This window comes from Buteo buteo, chromosome 7 (assembly GCF_964188355.1).
Source record: "Buteo buteo chromosome 7, bButBut1.hap1.1, whole genome shotgun sequence".
NCBI lineage: Eukaryota > Metazoa > Chordata > Aves > Accipitriformes > Accipitridae > Buteo > Buteo buteo.
The window spans coordinates 23772335-23797999 of NC_134177.1; the positions used below are offsets into that span (position 1 = coordinate 23772335).

The 25665-nt window shown below is 39.6% G+C and overlaps 2 protein-coding genes across 3 annotated transcripts; one reads left to right on the forward strand and one right to left on the reverse strand.

Annotated features, from left to right (window-relative positions):
* Positions 1-885: 885 nt before the first annotated feature.
* COPB2 (COPI coat complex subunit beta 2) lies at positions 886-17582 on the forward strand. 2 transcript variants are annotated; one of them, XM_075031907.1, is made up of 22 exons: positions 886-1010; positions 2686-2823; positions 3445-3531; positions 5065-5191; positions 6277-6425; positions 7578-7724; positions 9029-9128; positions 9267-9409; positions 9631-9830; positions 10423-10533; positions 10818-10906; positions 10987-11093; positions 11389-11532; positions 12233-12363; positions 12647-12854; positions 13051-13161; positions 13957-14171; positions 14455-14547; positions 14627-14807; positions 14937-15005; positions 16705-16794; positions 17239-17582. In XM_075031907.1, exons 1-22 carry the CDS (start codon positions 1008-1010, stop codon positions 17332-17334), a joined length of 2739 nt encoding a protein of 912 aa, XP_074888008.1. In that variant the 5' UTR covers positions 886-1007; the 3' UTR covers positions 17335-17582. The 2 variants fall into 2 exon arrangements, with proteins under 2 accessions (XP_074888008.1, XP_074888010.1); XM_075031909.1 differs by having other exon boundaries at positions 16708-16794.
* A 448-nt stretch (positions 17583-18030) lies between these two features.
* MRPS22 (mitochondrial ribosomal protein S22) lies at positions 18031-24946 on the reverse strand. Its single transcript, XM_075031910.1, has 8 exons — positions 24801-24946; positions 24325-24479; positions 23403-23567; positions 21499-21642; positions 20924-21007; positions 19804-19949; positions 18481-18589; positions 18031-18209 (listed from the first exon to the last, which is right to left on the reverse strand). The coding sequence occupies exons 1-8, from the start codon at positions 24919-24921 to the stop codon at positions 18117-18119; spliced, it is 1017 nt and encodes a 338-aa protein (XP_074888011.1). The 5' UTR covers positions 24922-24946; the 3' UTR covers positions 18031-18116.
* Positions 24947-25665: the final 719 nt, after the last annotated feature.

Consider the following 25665-nt stretch of genomic DNA (forward strand, 5'->3'; position numbering starts at 1 on the left):
GTAATCTTTCTGCCACCCTTTTGTTTGTTTATGTCCTTCAACTTGTAAACACTGCAGGGCAATGTAATCCTCCTTATTGTGTTAGAGCACACAGGGCTCCAAATCCCCAGGTGAACGCTTGTGTCAAAACGAGTATTTTCTTTAACTGAATCCCGGTGAATATAAATATCCTCTCTTTTATACAATGAAATGTGGGGGCTGCAATTTTTAATTAAAGATGGAACTTCAATCTGGCAGCAGTGCTAGGAGAAATTTTCTCAACAGTGGTTCCTTGTGCTTTGGTGCCTCCCAAAATCTCACATTCCCCATAACGTTTTTACTAGATGCTGTTTGGGCTTGCAGTATCTGTAGCTTTAGCTGACAAAAAGAGTAAGGGGAGAAATGTGCCACACAGCCTTTCACGCCTACAAGCTCTGCAGGACTGACCGGGCTCTCGTCTTTCTTACTGAGTGAGAGAAGCAAGCCGGGGTCCTTCCAGGGGCTTGCTTCAGGGCCCTGCCACGCTCACCACCGAGGGCCTGGCCCCTGACCAACGTCGCCATTACGCAGGCCGAGAGACCACGCTGAGCAGGCACAGGGGATCAGAGGACGCTTCTCTAGGCCACTCGCAACCGGGCAGAGCCCAGTAGCTCTCCACCGCCACTCTCTAATCGGCAGGTCCGAGGCGGCACGAAGGGCTGTGGCTGGGAACACTGACAGCCTCGCCTCAGCTGCCGCCACGCGCAGCGGGAGGGCCCTGGCCACCGCCCGGAGGGGACGGGCCGCGCGCTGCCCCGCAGGGCAACTACAACTCCCAGCCTGCCCCACGAGGCGCAGCCGCGGCCCCGTCGACTACATATCCCGGCATCCTACAGCGGCGTCTCGCTCTCGCGAGGCCCGGGAGCTCCCGGCGCCGCTCTCGCGAGAGCGGCGGGCCCGGAAGCTCCACGTCGGAGGGTCGGGCCGGAGCCTGGCCGGGGCGCAGGGATACCTCAGCCGTCGGCGGTGCCTCGGGGTGACGCGGAACCATGGTGAGTCCGGGGGCCGCTGCGCGAGCGAGACCCGCCTGCCCGGGCAGCGCGGCGGGTCGGGGGTCCGGCCCCGGGGGCCCGGCCCGGCGCGGAGCGGAGAGGGCGGCGGATCCGCGCGGGGAGGGTGGGGGAGCTGCCCCGGTGGGTGACCGGCTGCAGCGGGGCTGGCCGAGCGCACCGCGCGCAGGCCCCCGGTGCAGGAGGCTTGAAATTATCGGTCCCCAGTGAGGTAGCCCAGCCTTGCACCGCGCAGCTTGCTGCGCCGGCCGGCTCCCCCCGCGCCCCCAGAAAAACAGGGCGGCTGGGCGTGAAGCGAAGAGCCAGAGGCCTCGCAGGGGCCGGGAGCCAGGCCGGGACGTGGCGGGGCCTTCCCGAGCACCGCTGGCCCTGCCTAAGGGAGCTGGGTTTGGCTCTGTGCAGGGCAAGCCAGGGATGTCCGTGCAGGGTCTTCTTGCTCTGTTTGACCCGGGCTTCCCAAGGAAGTCGTAGTGGTGTTCTGCAATTGAAGTTAAATAACTTAAGAAGAAAGCACTTGAAAGTCCCCTAGCACCGTTCTGCTTCAAGTCACAGAGCAGATCCCTTGGGCTGTGTTACCAGCGTGGTATTCATCAGACAGACTTAGCAGCTGTCAAAGTGTTTTGAGTACGTTTTGCAGTTAACCTCTTAGATCAGCTATAGTCAGGCCCTTAGTAGCAGCAGGTAAGAGCAGTTCCAAGGATAAGCACAGAATCACGTGCAGTTATCTTGCCTACTTTTCTAGTATTTGTGGTAGGAGAAATAAACCACAAATTCATTCTCTACTGTCAGATGGCATGTCTGTGAGTTATGGGTACTATATGGTAGCTAGGTATCTTTTTCTCCTTGCAGTGTCTGACATATGTAGCTGCAGGTTTTGTTAATTTTATTCTGCTACTAAACACGTGCAGCATTCTTTGATCAGATATTACCCATTAAGTTATCTGAGATAAAATGTCAGCAGCGTTAAGTGAGCCCAACAGTCTTTGAGTGCCTAAACGAATCTACAAGGCCTCAAATATTTTAAAAAGTCCCTTTGCTATACTTCATGGCTTTTAAGTACTGTGGCTTTACATTGCCAATGATGAAAGTGGAAGGTCAAAGCTCTCTGTAAGGGAAAGACTTAAACATTTCCCTCCCCCCAGTTTTTACAACATAGTGTTCCATACTAAAACTTAATGTTGGAATTGTGAATGGAAATAAGTTTATAATGGGCAAATGATTTTGTGTTCCGTTGTGATAACTGGCTTTTCCACCTGTTTTTTCTGGTGAAGTAGTAGGAAGATTCATTTTCTATCATTTGTATTAGAAGCAAATTCTCTTTGCTTTGCTTCAGTAGTTCAGGGACACGAGGAAGATGTGCAGAGCATCTTTTTTTTGACTCTGCTGGAGATACTTTTTACAATATGAAAAAATTCTGAATGTCACAAAAGTAAATTACGTGGACCCACTGCCGTTGGTGGGGATGTGATGTTTCCAGAAACCCCTACAAAAATAAATAAGCAGATGGACAGAAAAGAGTAGTAGTCTTCTGTCTGCCTGAGAAGCAGGATTGACTCCTTTTATTTTAAGGTTTAACTTCAGCTTTCCTTCTTCCATCATATTTCTGTGCCAGTTTTATGTTGAATAACTTGGTATTCTCAATTCTTTTCCTCTCTAGCCTCTCCGACTTGATATAAAACGGAAACTAACAGCTCGGTCTGACCGGGTGAAGAGTGTAGACTTGCATCCCACGGAACCATGGATGTTGGCTAGCCTTTACAATGGCAGTGTCTGTGTTTGGAACCATGAAACACAGGTGGTGATTTTGGTTTTCCTTTATTATGAAATCTTCATAACTGACAGATATATAAATTCTATTTTTCAATATTAGATATAGAAGAAGAATCTTAAATAAGTGCAAGTAATTGACTGTACCCTCCCCTGTCTTATTACAAAAGTCACTATAATAATAGACAAGGAGTATCTTTACCTGTGACTTTAATGATATTTCATTTCCTATAAATTTATTTTTCAAGAATTATCTCCTTTGTGAATTCCTTGCAAACTAAGACCTCTCCTTCTGAAAGATTAGGTGCCTCTGTCTTGTACCTGCCATCTGCATTTGTGAAGGTTGTACGAACTGTTAGACCTCTACCTGTCTATCAAGTATAGTTGAAATTGGGCAGGAGCTCCAAAAATACTTGGAAGTGGGGTTTGGTTAAGCATGAAGGGGAAACATAAAGGTGATGTTAAAAGAACAGAACAGGCAAGTATCTCCTTTCTTGGACAGGTATGTTCTTTTTAAAAAAAGTGTGCATATAATGTAGGATTCTTGGAGAGTTGCCAAAGGCCACATACTGGACACTGTTAAGATAAAGAGCTGATTTTAAAACTGATGTTTTCTCCAGTGCTATAAACTTATTATTTTTATTTTTAGACTCTGGTGAAGACTTTTGAAGTGTGTGACTTGCCAGTGAGAGCTGCCAAATTTGTGGCAAGAAAGAACTGGGTTGTTACAGGAGCTGTAAGCTATTGTCATCTTGTGATTTCAATATGCAGTAGTACTTTCTCTAATTTATTTTCATGCCATTCCTTTGTACATTTTACAATAATATGACTTGATATGAATTTGTAGAAGAGAAAGGAATACTTCAGTACAGTTTCCCAGATAATTTCTCCTTTAAGTAAGCTTAGAAAATTAAAATTTTCACTTCAAAGGAGAGCAACTTAATATGGTGGTTAATTTTGCATGTAGTGCAAGGTAGATCTAGATTCAACATCTGCTGTCAACTGCAACACACGCAGCACCCAATTTTGACTAAATATTAGTAGTGCTACTTTAACTAAGTTGAAATTATTGACTGTTCTAGGTAAGATGACTTAGAAGTTACTTTCTACTGTTGATCTTGGTTATATTAAAAATAAATTTTCTAGAGTTTTACTCACATCTAGAAAAATACTCTTGCTTTTATTCAGTGAGTCTGCTTTGAGAGGAAAAGTTTTATTCTAATCTTGGTAACACATTTTTCTCGATGGAGTGAATGTGTTTTGTCTAAATTGAGGTAATGTCTAAAATTTTTTGTCTCAATTTTTTTTCTAGTCTTCTGCCCTATACACAGAGTAAAAAATTTCTTGTCATTTTATTGTCTTACATTGCCATGACCCACTTACTTCTAGTATGCATAAGTTAGCACTGTTTCCCAAGAAGTACGACACTGCCTCTTTGGCAGCACAAAAGTTCAAACAGCTGCATGGGAACTAGATTAGTAACTGATGAAAGTTAGTCTCTATTTTTATCAACTTAATTTCACCTGGATCAGTTTCTTGATCTGATTCAGTGTGGAGCTGTATTTGTTCTAGCTTTCCCAAGGGAGGCTGCAATGCAGTAGCAACAAATGGTAAGGAAAGGGCAAGACAGCTGCTTTCAGCAACAGGGCCAAGTCTTAGTGACTATGAAGATGTGACATTAGTCATTGCTTATTCTGTGTGTTCTATGTTCACTATGCTGACAGGCTGGTCTCAAAAGAACATACTTGTGCTTTTGTGCCATTCTGAAAAGTGTTTTCTATAGGTGTTGCTGCTTAAACAGGCGTGTGTGTCAAAGAGGAAAAGACAGTAGAAAAGTAAATGCTTTGGATAAAACAAGTAGTGTAGAGTTTATTACTAACTTTCATTTACTGCATTAACACCATTGTAAATTTTATGTTGGAGAACCTTGCTTTTCATATAAAGCATTAATAATTTTAAAAGTATTTTTGCACTTTCCTTGATTTTAATCAAAAGACTATTTTAAATACGTCTTTTAAAAATGACATTTTAGTTGAAGTTTTTTCCATTTCATAAATTCCTTGGAATAGGATTGGGTAATTTATAGACTTCTGAATCAAAGTATAATTTGTATCATTAGTCATGTACAGAAAATACATTTTCTTAAACATTTCGTTGTTAGAGGCTCTTCAGTGGTGGAATGTTTTTTTTTCTAGCTACCCTGCATTGAATATAAGGTGTATTATACAGGGAGTCCTATTTTAACGGTGGCTTGTCTTCCCTTTCATAGGATGACATGCAAATTAGAGTTTTTAATTATAACACCTTGGAAAGAGTTCACATGTTTGAAGCACATTCAGATTACATCCGTTGTATTGCTGTGCATCCCACACAGCCTTTCATACTGACAAGCAGCGGTAAGAGTTCTTTGGTATATTTTTACATATAACCAGCTGGTTTTAGGCTTATGTTTTCTGTCTAGTGAGGGATTGCATGTTTTTTTCCTTTTTCTGCTGAAACAGGAATCCTTGAGCAGGTAACCAACATAACAGTTGCCATTTCATGTTACTTCTTTGCCAGATGCATTTGTGGGGTTTTTTAGTGGAATATCAACTCTACTTACAATTTAAAATATAATAGCTTATGTTCTTGTCAGAGAAGACCGAAGAACCTTGTTGTTTAATATCTGCCAGAAGAAAGGTTCATATATGTGGTAACTAGCTGTTATTTGAGAGTTTGCCACACTGAAGTCTGTTTTTTAAAAATTAGGTAATAGTTTGGAGTGTGTTTTCAGCTGGCAATCTGACTTGAAGCAACAGATAACTTTGATCTTTTTTCCCAAAATACTACCGAGTTCTCTGTTATTTGAGGTGATCTATGTTACTTAGGGATGGAAGATCACAGCATCCCAACAGACCTTGCCCAGGAACATCTACATCATGCTACTCAGTCCTTTTCACTCCTGGAAACCTTACTAATGCAGTCAGAGCTCTGCAAGAATGCAGAGAGCCTTGTGAGTGAGAAGCCCCATATATTTCTGTGTTTTGCTGTTGAAGCTAATACACTTACACTTGAAATAAAGGTACTAGGAAGTCAGCTTGGTTGTCTCAGCTTCCTTAGTGCTCATCAGAGTAGGTGCTGCAGAAGAAAGCATGGGTCCAATTCCTTAATATCTGCCCAGCATTTTAAGATTAGTAATTCAATACCTTAATATCAATTCTTAATATCCCTTTTTAAGACAAATGTATTTCTTAGTTTTATCACCATTTTACTGGACAATCTTTTTGAGAAATTCATAGTCCCTGTGGTCCTGCAAGGAAGAACTGGTAATCTTACAGATGAAAAATATATTGAGTATTAGCAGTGCCCCCTTTTAAGGGGGAAGGGATGAGTGAGCCTTTAACTTAAAGTGATTAAAGATTATGAAGTTTAAGAAGGTATGTATCAGAATATATTAAACTAACTGAAGCTTGGTTTTGGTATTTTTTGGTTTTTTTTTCAGATGACATGCTCATTAAACTCTGGGACTGGGATAAAAAATGGTCTTGTTCTCAGGTGTTTGAAGGACACACCCATTATGTCATGCAGATTGTCATAAACCCAAAAGACAATAATCAGTTTGCCAGTGCCTCTTTGGATAGGACAATCAAGGTAGAGAAACTGTGTTTTGGGGGTTTTTTTAGTCCTTAAGTAATTATCAGGCAGAATACATAATAATATTGTATGGACAATGGGTCAGAATTCTTAAAAGCAGGTGCAATAACTGAATTTTTATTAAACAAAGACCTGAATGTTGGTCAAGTTACTATGTACCTACTAAGTAATTCAGTAAATTTACAAGATTACCCGCCACCTCGAATCATTGAAATGTGGTTCTCTAAACTTTGTGCTGCATTTCCATTTGGATTGCACAGAAATATTGGGGAGCAATGGTTATACTGTCAATGAGTAGCTTGGGAGAACTTAAACTATATATATAATGGGTAAAGCCTTTAGCTGTGTACACTTAAAAAATAAAATAGTAAAGGTGTTTCTCCCATTATTTTTGTGTCCTTGGCTGTCTGTCTATTGGATTGTTTCCAGAGGTGTCTTCAACCTTCTTGTGGTAGACTCAGATGAGTCTCACTTGCTGTGAAACTATTACTGGATATCTGGGACAATAGATTTACAGCCATCTGAGCAGTGAGACTTCCTCACATTCCCTATAAATTATCAGTATATTGGTTGTAAAAAGCCAGTTTTGATTTCATACGTCCTCAGATGTTGAGATTAGGTGCATATAAATGTTGATTTGATGTGATAATCATGGGAAAGTAGCAGTATATCTACAACTTGACTTCATTCGTCTTGAGTCCTCATTTAGCATGAGATTTGTCATTCATTTAAAGTATCTGGAAAAATAAAATTCAGGACACAGTTGAGGGCAACCCATGTATGTACAAATAGTTGATTGCTTTTTCTAGGTCTTAGTTAATTTCATAAACAGAACTACTTCTTACAAATAGTGTCATATATTGTTTTATGTCCTTAAAAAAAAAAAAAAAAGAAGTTGAAAGAAACCAATTCCATTTTTTTGAGGTGTGAGCACAGGGTGTGCAACTCAGCATGTTACTTCTGTTTATTTGAGGATTGGTAGTTTGATAAACAGTTGTGTAGGTTCTTCACCTAAGAAAACAACTGTGTCTTTGGAATTGTAAAGTACATCTGAATACCTACTCTGACCTGGATGCAAAAGATCGATAACTACATAGGTTGGGGGTTTTGCTGTTTTGTTTTGTTTTTGTTTTTGTTTTCCCTGGGAAGGTGTGGCAGCTTGGCTCCTCTTCACCCAACTTTACTTTGGAAGGCCATGAGAAAGGAGTAAACTGCATTGACTATTACAGTGGAGGAGACAAGCCATATCTCATTTCAGGTGCAGATGACCGGTTGGTTAAGATCTGGGACTACCAGGTATGTGTTCAATTTGTCATAAACTTTTGTGCAGACTGCCATAGCAAAAACATTATTGAAGTAATAGAAAAAGAAGGAAAGGACTTAAGTACACCAACAGATTTTCCTCATTTTTCCTTGGAAAAAGGAATTGTGGGGGGAAATATTTCATGCCACATTTTTCATTTAAAAAAAAAACCAAAACTTTCTTAACACTTGAGAAAACCTGCTGTGAATTTAAATTATATCAAAGTTAATTTGTAGAATTAAATTTGACAAAGTCTCTGTTACTAGCATTAGGGTTTTTTCTTGTAATGTAGTAATCCCTGCCCTTTTGAACACCTTTTTTTGTGGTATAAGGTGCTCCTTTTCTATGTTCAAATGTAAATATTGTTCGTGTATCAACTCTTTCCATCCTTTCATTTCTCATTAATTTTTTTCATTTTTTCTTTGTTCCCTCTCTCCTTTTTCATCCTAGGCACATTTACACAGGCATATGTCTGCATGCACATGCATGCATGTGCTTTTCTACTTGACAGTTTGCAGGGGTCATGAGGTGACTTGTTTGAATACTCTAAAGGAAAGAGAGGTTGAATCCAGGGATTCAGTTCTGTTGCTGGAACATAGAGCTCATAAGATCTTCCTGTGTACAAGTGTGTGGATGGCCAGAAGGGCAAGACAAAATTTCTTAGATAGTACTTTCTGGTTTATAAAGCACATTGCTCTAGAGTAAATCCAAGCTCAGAAGTTAAAGCTAGCTTTGTTAATTTAAGCATGCACTGCGGTAATGACTGTTACATAACAGTGCTTGAAACTTTGCCACCATGCACAGTTGTATATGTCACTTACGTAGTCTAATCTTAGTCTCAAGCAGAGTAGGCTTTTCTTTCACAACTGTGTGAATGAACATTCTTAACAAAGACAATATTAGATCTGTCTTCATCTGTAATTAGATTCAGATAGATGTTTTGTGATTTTTTTTCAGAGAACTCAGCTTTCTATCTCGCTTCAATGTGTTGTGCTATGTAGCTCTGAGAAAGCATATCTTCTAGGCAGAAACTCATCTGAAAGTAGAGGGAAAACAACTTTGTCAAGAGAAATAAATACTTCTGGGGAGGAGAGATTAGCTCAATACAGTCTTAGATTTAATATGTCTAATGCTGTTTGAGCATCTTGGAAATGTTGCTGGAAGAAAAGAAATATGTTTTCAGATAAATTTTGGATTTGGGAGATTTATTTTTTTTTAAGAGATAAAGGTATAAATGTAGCAATGTGTTTATTATCTGTACCTGTACTTCCGATTTTTTTTTTTTCCCCCCCCCCAGAATAAAACCTGTGTACAAACATTGGAAGGACATGCTCAAAATGTGTCGTGTGTCAGCTTCCATCCTGAATTGCCTATCATTATCACAGGCTCAGAAGATGGTAATTTTGTATTTTCTGATATACAAAGGACAGGGGAAGAACTTATGGCAGAACTCTTCTTGTGGTGTGGCTACACACCTTCTGCCCTTGCATTGAGAGAAGAGATAAAAGCCATGTATGTCTTTCTTTTTCCTTTAGGAACTGTGCGCATTTGGCATTCAAGCACTTACCGCTTGGAAAGTACCCTCAACTATGGCATGGAGAGAGTGTGGTGTGTGGCCAGTTTAAGAGGATCCAATAATGTGGCTTTGGGATATGATGAAGGCAGCATTATTGTTAAGGTACAGTTAATGATTTGAAATGAGAAATGGTGATTCATCACTGTCCTCTGTACAGAGCAGCTGATTTCTGATTCTGTGATAGTATGTAAAATACTGAAAATTTGGCATTTTAATTGGCATTTTTAGACAGAGACAGGGTATTTCACTAGATATGTTCAACTGAAAAGAAAATCAAGAATGTATTTTCTCCATCTGCTAAATTCTTATGCTACACTTCCTAGCTTGGTCGTGAAGAACCTGCCATGTCCATGGATGCAAATGGAAAAATTATTTGGGCTAAACATTCAGAAGTCCAACAGGCTAACTTGAAAGCTATGGGAGATGCTGAAATCAAAGATGGAGAAAGATTGCCACTGGCTGTAAAGGACATGGGAAGCTGTGAAATCTATCCTCAGACAATTCAGCACAACCCTAATGGACGGTAATAGAGTTTTAGAACAAAATACTTGAACATTTCTGATTTCTCCTTTTTTTTTTTCTTTTATATTGGAAAACCTTTTGAATGGAAAAAAAATAGTTGCATGTGTGCTGGTGGCTGGTGGAGAACAGGTGTATCAGAGCCAGGCACTGTAAAAATCAGAGTAATGGATGAGCTTCCTGTGTAAGAACACACAGCTTAAACAGAGAATTTGGACACTGTAGGTAGGGGAAGAAGTATGCAAACAAAATGTATAATGTAATAGCAGCAAGCCACATTCTTTTATCACTTCTTTTGAATTGTTTTTTGTTAACAGATAAGCTAAATTAAAAGAAAAGGGAAAGGGATACAAGGTACAAGAGCTGCTCAGAGGAGACCAGAAGGAAGAGGGAATAGCAAGTAGCTAGCAACACGATGCAGAGAAAAATCCAGTTCTGTGACATTTTTGGAATATACGAAGCTCTTTTATTCTGTCTGCATTCACAGTGATTATATTGGGCTAGAGGCCTTTAACTTTTCAGATAATTTCTCTACTTGATCATGCCTATTGAACTGAACACAGGTATCTGACAAATGCATCTTTCTCATGCTCTAGGTTTGTAGTAGTGTGTGGTGATGGTGAATACATCATCTACACAGCTATGGCTTTGAGAAACAAGAGCTTTGGTTCTGCACAGGAGTTCGTATGGGCACATGATTCTTCAGAGTAAGTGTTGCAGGCTTTTTTTCTTTTGTATTAACTTAAATTTGCTGCTGCTAGTTTTCAGGCGGTACAAACGGTAAAATGGCCTGAAGACATGTGTGGGTAATGAATTTTCATTAACTGTCCTGCTTTAAAATTTTCAATTTGTAGCACTCCGCTAATTTTTTAAGATAAATCAAATGCAGTTGTTTTGTAGCAGCTTACCATTTTGGTAATTTGCTACTTCGGAAGCTGAGTAAGTTGTGGGTTTTGTTTTGGTGTTGTTTTTTTTACAATGCAATCTCTAGGTATGCAATCAGGGAGAGCAACAGCCTTGTAAAGATATTTAAAAATTTCAAAGAGAAGAAGTCATTCAAACCTGATTTTGGAGCAGAAGGTAAGTATTTACTTTTAAAATAGATATGTTGGGGCATTTTTTGCACAATGTGGATTTCTTCCACCTTTATTTTCTTGCAGGCATCTATGGTGGCTTCCTGTTGGGGGTCAGATCCGTTAATGGTTTGGCATTCTATGACTGGGAGAACACAGAATTGATTCGCAGAATTGAAATTCAGCCCAAACATGTAAGTTTCTGGATGGGACTAAGATACTCACCTGTCTGTGTTTACTAATTTATTTATTTTTTACTAGACTGCTGATTTTCTTGAATGAAGCCAAGCTGTCAACCATAAAATAGTAACTTCCTAAGTTTCTCTCAGTCATGTAGCAGAAGGGGGGAAAAAAAGAATCCCTGTGTGTGTTGGCTTCTTGGGTCCTGAAGCTTCTGTTAGAGTTAGTATGTTTAACCTTAATTTATACCATCTCCTTTCTTAACCTGGTGTCTCTAAAACAGTGCTGTTATTGATTCTGATGATACAGATTTTCTGGTCTGACTCGGGTGAGCTTGTCTGCATTGCTACAGAAGAGTCATTCTTCATTTTGAAATACCTATCAGAAAAAGTTGCAGCAGCCCAAGAAACACATGAAGGTGTCACTGAAGATGGAATTGAAGATGCTTTTGAGGTACCTTCTATTTAAAAAAAAAGCAATAGGATTAGAGATCATGGAAGCAAGTCTCCCCAGAGTATAGCAAATTTAGTCCTTAACATAGTCCTATTAAATTTTAGTTTCCAGAACATCGAGTACCACACAGTATACATCTGCTTGAGGAACGCTGTTAATCATTTTATTTGGGTTCCCTGGGGAAAGTATCCTTGTTTGAATCCCAGCATGACAGACCTTGATGCCTGTGTTTCTCTTGAGACATCTGTTTAAAATATTCTTACAGTCATAGAGGTTATTTTTAAAACATGTTTTTGGGTAGTATGTTTCCATAGCTTAAACTTCTGCAATTTTCAAGTTTTGAAATGTTACTGAAGTTTGAGAAGTGAAAAAACCTCATGCTGTGAAGTGTCAGAAACAAAAATTTCAGAAGACAAGTTGTCTCTTGATTGTCTTGCTTAACGCTTGGTTTGGCACTTGTTTCCTAGATTTATAAATGGTTTAGTTAAGAATGAAGGTAGACATTTCATATATTACAGTGTTTATGTAAAATTAAAAGCATTATTTATGTACTTCCAGTCTCTATCTAAACTTATTTTTGCAACTTGCCCAACTATTTACTTAAGTATAGAATATTAAATTTAATTTGAAAATGCAATAGTTTTACTGCTATCTAAAACTACCTTTTTATATATCTAATTAAATCAAACTTAATTTGCAGGTTCTTGGTGAGATTCAGGAGATTGTGAAAACAGGCTTGTGGGTAGGCGACTGCTTTATTTACACCAGTTCTGTGAACAGACTCAACTACTATGTTGGAGGAGAAATTGTCACTATTGCCCATTTAGACAGGTAAGTTGCTGCATCTGGTTATAAGTGTTAAAGGTTCTTTCAATGAAGTTAGGACAAGGCGAAGCTTCCCACCTGCTTGCTGTGCATTACTACTTTTACATAGCATGCTAACGTATGTTCTGAGGCAGTAATGTAATCTTGGAAGTTATGTGAAAGTGTATATAGAGTAAAAGTAGAATTTTTCATGTGAGTATTCTTGCTACCGTAAGAACTATTGAATTTTTTTTTGTAGACTATTTGGTAGTGGATCTATTTAAGATTAATATTATTTGGTTTGTTTCAGAACAATGTATCTTCTGGGTTATATCCCTAAGGACAACCGACTTTATTTGGGTGATAAAGAGCTAAACATTGTTAGCTACTCTTTGCTGGTCTCAGTGCTTGAATATCAAACTGCTGTGATGAGAAGAGATTTCAGTATGGCTGACAAAGTTCTTCCCACAATTCCAAAGGAACAAAGAACCAGAGTTGCACATTTTCTTGAAAAACAGGCAAGAAAACTATTTCTTAGTTATCAAAAACTTAAATAAATCTGTTTATTCACATTTCTAATTGAGTTTGCTAAGCAAAACCCAGTCATGTTATCTGAGAATACTGTGACCTTCTGTTTAGAGGGGGGTTGTTAGAGCATCTAGGATGCTGTTTGACCTGACAGATCACAGCTTTACTTTCAGACTTTTATTTTAGGGCTTCAAACAACAAGCTCTTGCAGTATCTACAGATCCGGAGCATCGTTTTGAACTTGCTCTTCAACTTGGAGAATTAAAAATAGCTTATCAGCTTGCAGTGGAAGCAGAGGTAAACATACAAATTTTGGTGATTCATACTAATTCTGAGTATTAGCATGAATCTAAGAGTCCCTGTAAGAAAAGACAATGGTATGTGAGGATGCAGTACAGCTCCCTGAACACTATATAAATGCCTCAGACTTCCTCAGTGAAGCTCTTCTGCCTGTAATTCAAAGGAATCTCAGCTGTGGGATGAGGACAGAAGAATTTTGTCTGATCAGAAAGCTGCAGGAACTCCTGGAGGATACAAAACTTGAACCAAAAAGCAAGCCTTAGTCTCCAATATTTAACAGTGAGAGGAGGAATGACAGGGCTGAAGCCTTTGTTCCAGCCTTGGCAAACACAGATTGATCACAGGCAGTGATTGTCCCACATCTATTATTCAGATAATTGATCTCACAGTTCCTGTTGTAAAATAATCAAGTTAGTGATAAGGAATGTTAGACACAAATGCCTTTGTTACATCCTGAAGGTTAACTTGGGAGCTTTAAGAGATTGTTACTGTTTAAATTTCCAAAGTTATTTCTACCTCCTCCCTCCATGTTTAATGACAAACTGTTTATTTTATGTAATGGTATAGCTGTGTAATGATCTGCATTTAACACTCACTGTGGGATGCTGTGAAGCTGCAGTAATCATACTATCTCAAAGAGAAGACAAGTGTAATGATGCGATACAGTACCTTCACAAGTAACTTACATTTTCATATTCAATGCTATGAAAATCTTTAAATGCTGTTTAGAAATGAGAGGGTTATTTTTTGTTGTTTTTTTTTCTTTCCTTATCTCTCCCCTTCTGTGATTAGTCAGAACAGAAATGGAAGCAACTTGCTGAGCTTGCCATTAGTAAATGCCAGTTTGGCTTAGCCCAGGAGTGTCTCCACCATGCACAAGACTACGGCGGACTACTGCTCCTGGCTACAGCTTCAGGAAATGCTAACATGGTGAATAAGTTAGCGGAAGGAGCAGAAAAAGATGGCAAGAACAATGTTGCATTTATGAGCTACTTCTTGCAGGGAAAGTAAGTAGCAAGCAAGAGATTCAGATTGGTATGTTCTTGCTTTCCCAAGTGCAAAGAACTTCAGGTTCTTCAAATGGTTAACTACAGCTAATGTAAAACTTAATGGAGAAAGATTCTGGCAGGTACCTCTTCAGAAAAGCTGATTCTGTTTTACGATGGCTGCTACTTTTAAAATCTGAAATGAAAGGACTTTAAGTAAATGTAATAGAATAAACAGCCCATCTAATCTAAAAATTTGTCTTGATCAATTTACTGGTTAAAATCACATTTTGAAATGTTTTAGGCTTGATTCATGTTTGGAACTCCTGATTAAAACTGGGCGTCTCCCAGAAGCTGCTTTTCTTGCACGGACATATTTGCCAAGCCAAGTTTCAAGGTAATTTCAAAGCATACGCAAAGCATGCATAGTGTTGTCAAAATTAGCTGTATATAACAAATATGGTTTGCATCTCCAGGGTTGTTAAACTGTGGCGGGAGAATCTCTCTAAAGTCAATCAAAAAGCTGCTGAGTCCCTTGCTGATCCTACAGAATATGAAAATCTTTTTCCTGGCTTAAAGGAAGCTTTTGTTGCTGAAGAGTATGTTAAACAGAGTCTTCCTGACTTGCGGCCAGCCAGGGAATACCCCCTTGTCACTGTAAGTATGAAGTGGGCATTCTTATTGTCCCTAGAAGAAAAACATTTGGCGCTGTGTAAAATCACCTTTAAGCAAGTCAGTGCAACTTAAACATTCTATGAACATGTTTTGGGGTTTTTTTTCTTTTAGCCAAATGAAGAAAGAAACTTACTTGAAGAAGCAAAAGGATTTGAGCCTTCTGGAGTAATGGCATCTCAGGTCAGTGTTACTACTAAATGATGAATTCTAAGAAAGAGGCAACTTTGCTATTGTACGGTAACATCTACCCTGGAGAATATTTCACCAATAACGGACAAATTATTGCTCTTACTGGCTTGAGTGTAAGCCCTGCAGTTGAGTTCCATGTTCTTTTGCCTCAGACTCTTCTTAATCTACTTCTGTAACTACAAATGACTTTTTGACTGTAAAATTATTTCTTTTGTGTGGTTACTTATCTTGGATCTTCTTTAGTTAGTGTAATTGTAGAGTCTTACCATTGAATTCATCCTGCAGAAAAAATATTTCAATTGCACATACAAACACTGCCTTAACTGCTGCTAGTCTTCTAAAAGCTGGAGTCGGAAACTGGAAACTTGTGCATATTAGAGCAATTAAAAATGCTTTATATTCTTTCCTAGTGTGCCTGGTTATGGAATAAGACTATTTCATAACCAACTGACTAGGAATCCTGCTCAATTACTTGAAAATATGTTCTAATCAATATCTGAAGTAACTCAAACTGATATTTTTTTTACTACCTCAGTTGTCCAAGTATTATGCAGAAAACACATGACTTACATTTAAGGTATAAGCATACAGATTGAAACAAACACTTAAAATGCTTTTCGGAGCTTAAACAGGAGATGCCAGCTTCTAATTCTTGCTCATGTCAAATACACTTTACATTTGAAAATGAAAATCAGAATGTGGGAGTTCCTTAAAGACGATTATCTTGGCACAGCTCTTTCAGGCTATAAACTTCTAAAAACTGCAGTGGAAACTGAGGGAGAAACAAAGTCACAAGGCTCCTTTCTGTCTCTGTATTTTTTCCTTGGAGGAGATGCACTACAGAACTTCATTGACATTTTAGAGGATTTAGCTTACTTTCAAGCAGCTTTAGTGACTATTTGCTTCTTGTGTATCAAAGCAAGTATCATTAAAGCAAAATCAAAGTTGTGTGCACATTTGTTAAAGAAGATATAGAAATAGCATTGCAAAAGTTACCTGAAACAAATTAGAACTAGCTTGCATTAGAAGCTGAAACCAAGACCACTAATGCTGGATGCATGTCTCTGCATTCAGTTAATGATTGCATAGAAGTCCTTAAACAACAGTTGTGTCTTCCAGCTGAGGCGGAATATGGGAAGTTTTGTAGGAGATAATTATATAATTAATCTAAATAGAGTCAATTGAATAGGACTATTGCTTCAGTAATGGTACTAACTGATAAATTACCTTTATAGTGAACTTGTGCAGCAGTGAAGAGAGCAGCGTAAGTGTTAAACCATTGTAGGGTATGGAACACAGAGCCCAGCAACAGTACTAAGATTTACCACCTTTGCTGAAACTGCTGTAACAATCTCAAGTAACCTAATCTCTTTACTGCTGAGGACCTTGAAAATCACTTACCTTCTAATAGCACTTTAGTATTTGAAAGTAACTGATGCTTTCTGAAGGTTGTTTTCATTGTATCAGTTCCATCAACAACCGCTTTAAATAAACTGGGTGTGGAAACAGTAGTCTCCAGAGAAGTGAGGGCCAGAATGCTTACTGGCTCTGAAGATGTGTCTCAAGAATTACTAAGGGAAACTTTGAAAGAGAGTAAGTGGGAGAGGGCATTTATGGGTCTGGTGGCGTTTACTTGCTTTTATTGAAAGAATTTAAATTCAAAAGAACTTAAGGATCTCTATTTCATCAGAAGGCTGAAGAACCAGTTCCATCTGCAAAACAAGACATGATGAAGACAGTTTTGCAGAATTCTGATCTACTTCCAACAAGAGATCAAAAGGTACTGAAATATTTTTATGAAGGGAAGTACAAGTGCTAAATGCATTTTACATTAAAGACTTCAACTAATAATGTGATTAAACTACTGGAAAATGTCACTTTAATAGACCCAGACAGCTTAGGACCAGTACAGCCTATGGATCCCTTCCTGTTGTAGGCAGCAGCTGTACACAGTAATACAGACTGGTTCCTACAAGGAACAAAGGGTGAAGTCCAAACTTAGTGGGTCAGATCATGGTAAAAAGTTGCAACTCTTGAGAGGTGCTTTCTTACTAGGAAGGCAGCTTCTCTCTACAGCTTATTTTAATGTTTATGTCCTACCTGACTGCCTCAGCTTGGTGTTTTGTAGAATGTGCAAATACATCATACAGAATCGTACATCATACAAGCTGGCTAACATGTAAGTATATCAGTATCCCCTTAATCTAGTCTTCTCCTTTCCTAGATGCTGCTGGATTTGGAAGATGACTTGGATAACTTGGATCTGGAGGATATTGATACCACAGATATCAATCTGGATGAAGAGATCTTAGATGAGTGAACATACTTTTTAGACAACCAAATCGTTTACTCCAAACACAGTAATGAAGTTCTGTGGACTATGTGCTCCAAGTTAATTTGATTTTTATACTGCAAGTGGACCACGTACATGTAGAAAGAAGGGTAGACCCAGCAACTGTACAAAAAGAATCAGCTGCCAGTATGTTGAAATTCAAGATGTAGGCCTGCTCTACTACATACTAAAAAATGTTTTATCAAGCAATTCAATAAACCTTCTTAAACATTCTATTCCTTCATTCTCCATTTAGTAGTAATTCTACTATTCTTAACCCAGCTTCCATAGTGTGTATTGCAAACATTTGAAACAGGAGCATAGCAGCAAAGCATTAGTATTTTAACCTGATTCTTCTCAGCATATACGCTTAGGTATATGGCTACTTTTTCACTGTGCTATTTAGCACAGTCTGTTAACAATCAGTTATTCTTCTAGACAAAACTTTTAGCTAAAAGATCTAACAGAACAGCTGTCCAGACCCTACGCTTATTTCAGTAAGTAAAATGAATTGTGGGCAATTCTTTAGCTTTGAGATGCAACAGTAAAGAAATTAAACTCAGGGTATACTGTCACCTCAAAACAAGTCATGATGACTCCTATAAGCTTGTTTACAGAACTTTTGAAAATAACAAGCTGCTGTAGTGACTCTTACATGTTTCAGTAAAAAAATTTCTAGAATAGTCAGTTGTTTGAAGTATTTATTGTGGAGTCCTATACAGAGAATGTTTGTAAACAGACTTAAAACTTAGGATGAACTAAGGTTTATTTCATGAAGCTGTAGAAGTAGCCATTGCTTCTTCATAAGCCTGGAGGGCCAACTGTATATAACCTTCTTTCTGTGATTCAGTTTTCACAAATACCTGCAAACAGGGCAGGAGAGAGATTAATGTACAATTAAGAGTATAGTTGCATAATAAGATTTCATCACTCCAGTGGTAGATCAGCCACCTATGACTAAAATCCTGGTGCAGCTATATATAGTTTAAAAAACCCCACAACCTGGCATGCACAACAGTTCTGGTTAAGTATCTGCTGCTTAAGGTAAGGAGAAATTTAGACTACTAAATAGGCTTCTGCTGTTTAAAAGCGCTCTCTTCTGTAGTTAAGTAGCCTTGAAATAGAAAAGCATACCTTGATCAGATCAACTCCTTGAAGTTTCCCTTCTTTAGCTTCTTTTGCTGATTGACATTCAGGATGAACCATATGATACAGTGTAATTAAACTTGTAGCGTCATCCAGCCTGAACAAATAAACGCCCATTTGCAGCAATTACTTTCTCTTAATACTTAGAGTATTTGGAGAAAGTGTACTTTTGTGGTATACTTTGCACACCACAGGCTTTCATAAACTTCTGCTTTCACTGAGTATACAGTCATTAGAATATACAGCTAAACAGGCATCCCATCATCTATTGCAATGGCAACCTGTTCATGAGAAGATCAGAAGCACGTGAACACCAAGGTGCACCAGGTAAGGTATGTAAATTTATCCATACTGCAGTTTAAGCCTGATGTACTGCTCAGCAGTAATAAAGCTGAACTCTCTCTGTAAAATACAGTTAATTACCCAGTAACAAGTATTTAGTGGAACAACTCTGCCAAAGAGAAACTTCATTGACTGCAGTAACTAGCATGTTTTACAGGAGTAGTATTAGAAATCTTGTGACACCTAGCCCTCAAGCTGAATTTAAAACTGGAACAGGTGTTTTACATAAATGTAAACATAAGTCAAAAGTGGGCAGGTGGCAAATAAAGATGCTCCAAACTATGGTAATACAAATTGTCCAGATATTTGAATTTTCCCTTTAACAATCTGATTCCAAAACTGGACCTTTCCTGTATTTCTTCATGTCCCCAGGTTTAAAAGTAAGATCTGACCACCTGTTAAAAGTTTCTGACTTCCAACAGTAAGAAATGAATGCCACCATCACTGCAACTTGGAGTTCTAATTCTACAAATTTCTCCTATCTCTAGTGACATTTTGAACAATTAAATATTGTTTGCTTCAGGGAGTTTTGAGTAAGTTTAGCATCTTATCTTATAAAAATCCGTCTATTTAAAATGAAAGTGTATCTACCTGTTCCTAAGCTATTTAGGAATTGCTCTAAAACCCGGAGTGTGTCAATCTTAAAAGCCAAAATTGAGCTTAGTAGTATGAAATTGTTAGGCTTTAAGATCAGCACTGCCCAGCACTGGAAGTGTACTGACAATTACATGGGAAACAAAAACCCAACTACAAAAGGCTAGTTTCTGCAGAAACCTAGTTTAATACCCTACAACTTCATGCACTGTAGTTGGTACTTCCATTCAGCATCTGTATAGCTAAAAGTTACAGCTAGCCTAAAATTCCAAGCAAATGAAAACTTACAGAAATACTGTTTTTATTTTCAAACAATGGTACTTGTTTTCTCTTTGTTTAGATAAGCAGAATTAGTAAGTGACAAACACCACTTACAAGTCTCTGTGGATCATATCTATTAGTAAGCCATCTGTTTTCTTTTTGTTTACTAGATACCACACCATTCCTCCAAAGTGTCTTGTTGAACGGAGCAGATCATATTTGGCATGTTTCTCAATGTCATCATATGTCCGATGATGAACCTATACACACAAAAGGTTTCAGTTTCATTAGCATAACTGGAGCTTGATGACAGTTTCTCCCCTCTACCTTTCACTTAGTTTTTAATCTATTTTCAGACCTCCCTGAAGTGCAGTAGTAAGCCACAGGCTGAACCATGCTACTTTAGCTTTATACATGTTATAATTCAGGGTAACACTGGGATAACCCAGTTCATAATACTTAAGCACAGACATCTTTTATGTTAAGAGAAAGCTAAATACTAGCTACGTACTGAAAATTTGGCGGGGGGGGCAGGGGAAGGACATAACCTCTGAACCTTCATTTCATTGCTGTCAAGTTGTAATCTATTCTTTAAGGAGAAAAACGCTAAAGAGGTGAAATTTTACTTTGAAGAAAACATATTTAAAAAATTGCCTAATAGAAATTAAATTCTCAGTGATTTTAGAAATTTTTACAGCGAAGTAAACATCTTAAAGGCAAGTGTAGACTAACATATTCAGCAATAATTACAGTTACTAAATTTAAATGTTTCAGCTAAAAGTATATTTTTTTGTACCTGGTCTTTGTCAAAAATAATATTGTGTACAGTGCTCTCAGGTGCACTTCATCAGTTATCCAACTTCATCAGTATCTACCTGGTCGTTCCAAATCTTAACATAGCAGTTAATGTGACTTTAGTATTACAGCTCTGGTTGTGGCCAGTTATGGGCCTTATCAATTCTGGTTTGATACCAAAAATACCTATATAAAGACTCTTTTTATGCATCTGTAGTTCTTTCTGTACTATTGAAAATTACTTAAACAGAATCCTGTTTTACTTTTCTGCAAGAAAAAACCTCATCACAAGTGGAACAGGTAATCTATATGGGGAGAAAAAGAACAGATATGAACAACACCTTTGATCCTCAGATAATACTTATGTTTACAAAACAAACCCTGAAGTTCTTTACTAATACTATGGGGTTTTTATGAGAAAAATGAAAAGTGAACTCACTCTGATATAGTCAGGTGAATCTGGCTCAAATTGAGCAATGCACATGTTAAGGATATCTTCATGACGGTCTTGCTGAAACACAGTCTAAAACAACAGGTCAAATTCAGGAACGGGGTCTGTATCATACCATTCCAGCTCTCCAAAATGAAAACAGCAGCCACATCATTTCTGTTCTGGGCAACCCTTACACTGAGCATCCCCTTAATCACAAGACAAAATGGATAGAAGTACAGTAACTGCCTTGATGATATTAATACAGTGTTTCTTGATGTTTGTTTCTGAAACATCAGTTCACATTTTCAGATTAAGTATACAATTTCATCAATGCATGACAATTAAATATGGATTTCTAGTATTTACACCTAGCCAGGATTACCTGTCCCTAGCCTGGAACTTACTACAAGTATTTTAACTAAAGTTACAATGATAAGCAATTGTTCAAAACAGAATTAAAGCAGCTTAAAACATACAAGCAGACTGGCTTATTCAGAGCTACTGTGTCCAAACAGCACAGTTTTGATATCAGAGCACCATTAAGTAAAAATGAACAGTTTTCAAAACCAGAAAGATACTACCACAAGGTGTTCATCCTTGAATATGACTGGGGGAATAACTCTGCGCCCTTCTTTTGGGAAGAATATCTGTATCATTCTGTCTCGTTCTTCCCAGGTTGCTTTGCGTAAAACACCGTTTGGTTCTCTAACTACAATGAAACGTTCCTGAAAAGAAGGTAAAAAAAAAAAAAAAAAGAGCATTATCTCCCAAACTCATCTCTCTTTGTTGCCAGAACCATTGTAAAAAAAGCTTTTTATTTGGCCAAGTCCTTCTATATGCAAACTCACATTAATAATACCAGTTTCTAACTGATTGTTTCCATGTGCTAGATTAATCACTTCTCCCTTGGTGTCTGCTAAAGCGCTACCCTTGCAACTTAATTTTACTGTATGACATAACCGTGCATGTACCTACACTAAAACCAGCAGCTCTGTGATATTTAGATATGTAACATAATACCCTGAGAAAGGAGTTAGCATAGCTGCTGGCATGATTTTACGCATTAAATAATACATACTAAATTAAGAACCCAAGTGTCTGGTATTTTTTTAACTTTGTTTCAGAGGTAGGTGCTAGAGTCAAGTAAGGGCAAGTGCAAAACAAAAAATACAACAAATAAAACAATATACTCAGATCTGTTCACAAGCATATTTGATTTAGACCTGCAGAGAGGAAAGTTTGTTGGGACGAGGAAGTTTTCAATACATTGAGGCAGAAAAACAAATAGCACGTTCCTGGACAGAGCTCTCAGATGGAGTAATAGATGGAAAACTTGGCAATTCATTTCACAGGGACATCACTATATGCATGTTTGAACCATGGAGACTTCTTAATCATAACTATGTGTCGTGGTTTAACCCCAGCCAGCAACTAAGCACCACGCAGCCACTCACTCACCTCCCCCCCATCCAGTGGGATGGGGGAGAAAATCAGGAAAAGAAGTAAAACTCCTGGGTTGAGATAAGAACGGTTTAATAGAACAGAAAAGAAGAAACTAATAATGATAATGATAACACTAATAAAATGACAACAGTAGTAATAAAAGGATTGAAATGTACAAATGATGCACAGGGCAATTGCTCACCACCCGCCGACCGACACCCAGCCAGTCCCCGAGCGGCCAAAAAAAAACTGCCTCCCCCCCCTTCCCAGTTCCTAAACTAGATGGGACGTCACATGGTATGGAATACACCGTTGGCCAGTTTGGGTCAGGTGCCCTGGCTGGGCATGAGAAGCTGAAAATCCTTGACTATAGTCTAAACACTACTGAGCAACAACTGAAAACATCAGTGTTATCAACATTCTTCACATACTGAACTCAAAACATAGCACTGTACCAGCTACTAGGAAGACAGTTAACTCCATCCCGGCTGAAACCAGGACACTATGGTTAAGAATTTTTCCAGCCTCTTACTGCTGGTACTTAAGACAATCTAGATGTTTCATTATTCAAAGAAATCTTTATCCCTATACTCCACAATTCTATTTGACAACTCTTTCTTCACAGCTTTCCTGTGAATTTATTTATCATTTACTTAGCTTTCCACCAGATCTTTACAACTGCAAAGCAGCTCCATCTTTTCATCCATGCATAGTATTAAGTAATCTAATTCCACAGAAAGCTTTTAGAAGTATGGAAGAACTCAGCATTCCTAGCATATCACAAGCATCTGCTTTTAAAATAATTAACTAACTATCCCCCAGCTTCCCCTCCTCATGCCTGCTTTTGAGCACTGGAATATAATTTATCAGTTAGAAGCAAACATTTAGAAATATATGTCTTTGTATTGCCTTGTACCAGACTGAATTTACAACTCCTCAGCCTTCTTGCAAACTGCTTTAACTACATTTTATTAAAACCTAAAGCTTATTTTGAAATTAAGAATGAAAAGCTCTTAAAATAAATGAATACATTGTTACTTACACGATGTGGAACTGAGTAAGTTAAATCTGTAAACACATATTTTGTACTTTCAGTTCCTTCAAGGAATTTGTCTTCTGCTAAGACATCATCAATTGGCTCTCGTTCATTCAAAACAGGGGGCATGATTAGTTTTTCTTTAGCTTCCTCAATGGCTTTTCTTGTGGCCTTGGGGAAAAAAAAAAAAGTAGTTTAATTTTACAATTAAAAAAATCATCCTATTGGAAAGCTAACATACAATTTTGGGACAAATATTTTCGTTTAGAGAGAAATTTTAAAAAACTTTTTTTTCTTCTGCAGTTGAGAAGCAGCGAGACACCAATTCAATCTCCAGGTAGGTGAATCGCATGTGAACAATATACCACTACTGTAACTCGGGTAAATTGCTGGAGCAAGTTTCAAAACTAAAATCTACATACACTACTGCAAACACCAGGTTTATTTCACATATTTTTCCACAGTAGGTTTCCCCCAAACCATAAACCACAATCAACAGTTTATATGAAGCTGTGATTGTGGTTACAGAAGAACTGGCTTAAGTCAGGCCCCTTTGTCATCCTGGACCACGGTCAGACAACAGGAAAAAAACGCAGTCGAAGGACTCCCAGGGCTAGAATTTAAATATCGGATAAAGACATTTAACACAATTGGGAAGAATAAGGAAAGGGGATAATAAAGAGAAACTGTCACTCAAGAAAAAAAGCATCCAATTCCCTTCCATATTCCGCAAAAATTGAGAAAAATTGGATAAATATAACTATTTAAAGTGAAGAAACACTGACTCACACTAATTTACGAAATTACCTGAAACAAAGTAAAGAAACCGAAATGCTTTCAGCAGCAGCATTAAAGGAAGCAGAAACGTGGACTGTCACAGACTCTGCTAAAACCAAAACTTACTTCAAAACGAAGCAGAGCAGCCTACCTCTTCCAGCTGAGCTTCTGTCATTAGCTTGTACTTGGGCGGTTTAAGATCCTTTTTCACGGGCCTAAAAACCTTCTGTAGGTTGAGCCCCGTCATTTTGTAGAGCAGATTTTGAACCGCTTCATCCGCAAAGGAAGGCTTGGCGGCTTTTCCTCCTGCAGGAGGATTTCACAGGCTGTTAACCTGGTTGGTGGGGAAGCCGCCGCCTGCGCGGAGCAGGGGGGAGGACGAGGGCGGAGAGGAGGCGGCCGCGGTCACGGTCACGCCACCGCCTCCCCTCACGCGACGGCCCCGCGGCAGCCCCCCAGGCCGCCCCCCGCCCTCGCCGAGCCCCACAGCGCTGCCCTCCCCTCCCCCGCGGCCCCCCTGGGGGCTGCAGGCGCCCACCACGAAGGGCGCGAGCGGCTAACAGGGCGCTTGCAGCCTACGAGACAAGGCCGGGCGGGGGGATCCCCTCCGCGCCCCCTCTCACCTACCGTCCGCGGCCCCCGCGTCCTGCCCGAGACACCGCCGCGCGCGCCAGGCCCACAGCGCTCGCGCCACGCGCGACAACCGCGCGGGCGCCACCGCGGAGCCCCACGCCCCGAGCGCCGCCATCTTACACACGCCCCGTCCCGCCCCGACGACGGCGACGGCGATGACGCGCGCGCGCCGGTGGCCTCTCGAGGCTCGCCGGGAAATGGAGTCTCCCTTCGCCTCACCGGCCTGTCAGAGTGGCGCCGCGGGGGGAGCGGCGGCCTGGGGCGGTGAGCCCGCCTCAGTGGGAAAGAAACGCGGTCTCCCAGGCCTTTTCCGCGAGGGAAAAGGCAAGAAACTGCTCCCATTGCGTTTGTGTTGTTAAAACGCCGCTGAGGCGGAGGGGAGGGCCAGGTTAGGGTGGGAACCCGTTCTGCTCTTCCTGTCCGAGCAGGGAAAACGCAGGCGGCGGGAGCGAAGGGGATGGCCGGCTCCCTCAGCCGGGAAGGGGCCGGAGCAGGGCTCCAGTCTGGCAGGTTTCCTTGCTTATTGGGGAGACAAAGTAGTATGAAAAAAGAGGAAATGAGACCACCCTGCACACTGCCGCTATCAAACCACCGGTAAACTGCAACTGCTAAGGGATCAGGAAAGGTGCGAGGCGGTAGGTGGGTGCAACTTTATCAGCAGCTGCCTGGTCTGATAACCCTCTTGTCAGTCAGCCATCAGGGCAGGCAGCTACCTGCCATGGTTCATGGGTAGTCTGCCCGAGAGGGAGAAATACTGTGGTAATTTATACAAAATCAAAAACCTCATGTGGAGCGCTCTGCTAATTTGGCACTTGCATGGTGACTGAAAGGGCTGTCAGGTTGTCAGGTAGCACATTTT

Coding starts and splice junctions, on each gene's coding strand:
- MRPS22 (XM_075031910.1), bottom strand. CDS start 24,921: ATGGCGGCGCTCGGGGCGTGGGGCTCCGCGGTGGCGCCCGCGCGGTTG. Junction 23,568..24,324: donor CAGAAGCTCAGCTGGAAGAG/GTAGGCTGCTCT, acceptor TTTTTCCCCAAG/GCCACAAGAAAAGCCATTGA. Junction 18,590..19,803: donor GATATGATCCACAGAGACTT/GTAAGTGGTGTT, acceptor TTATTTGTTCAG/GCTGGATGACGCTACAAGTT.
- COPB2 (XM_075031907.1), top strand. Junction 5,192..6,276: donor TTTCATACTGACAAGCAGCG/GTAAGAGTTCTT, acceptor TTTTTTTTTCAG/ATGACATGCTCATTAAACTC. Junction 9,410..9,630: donor AAGGCAGCATTATTGTTAAG/GTACAGTTAATG, acceptor TACACTTCCTAG/CTTGGTCGTGAAGAACCTGC.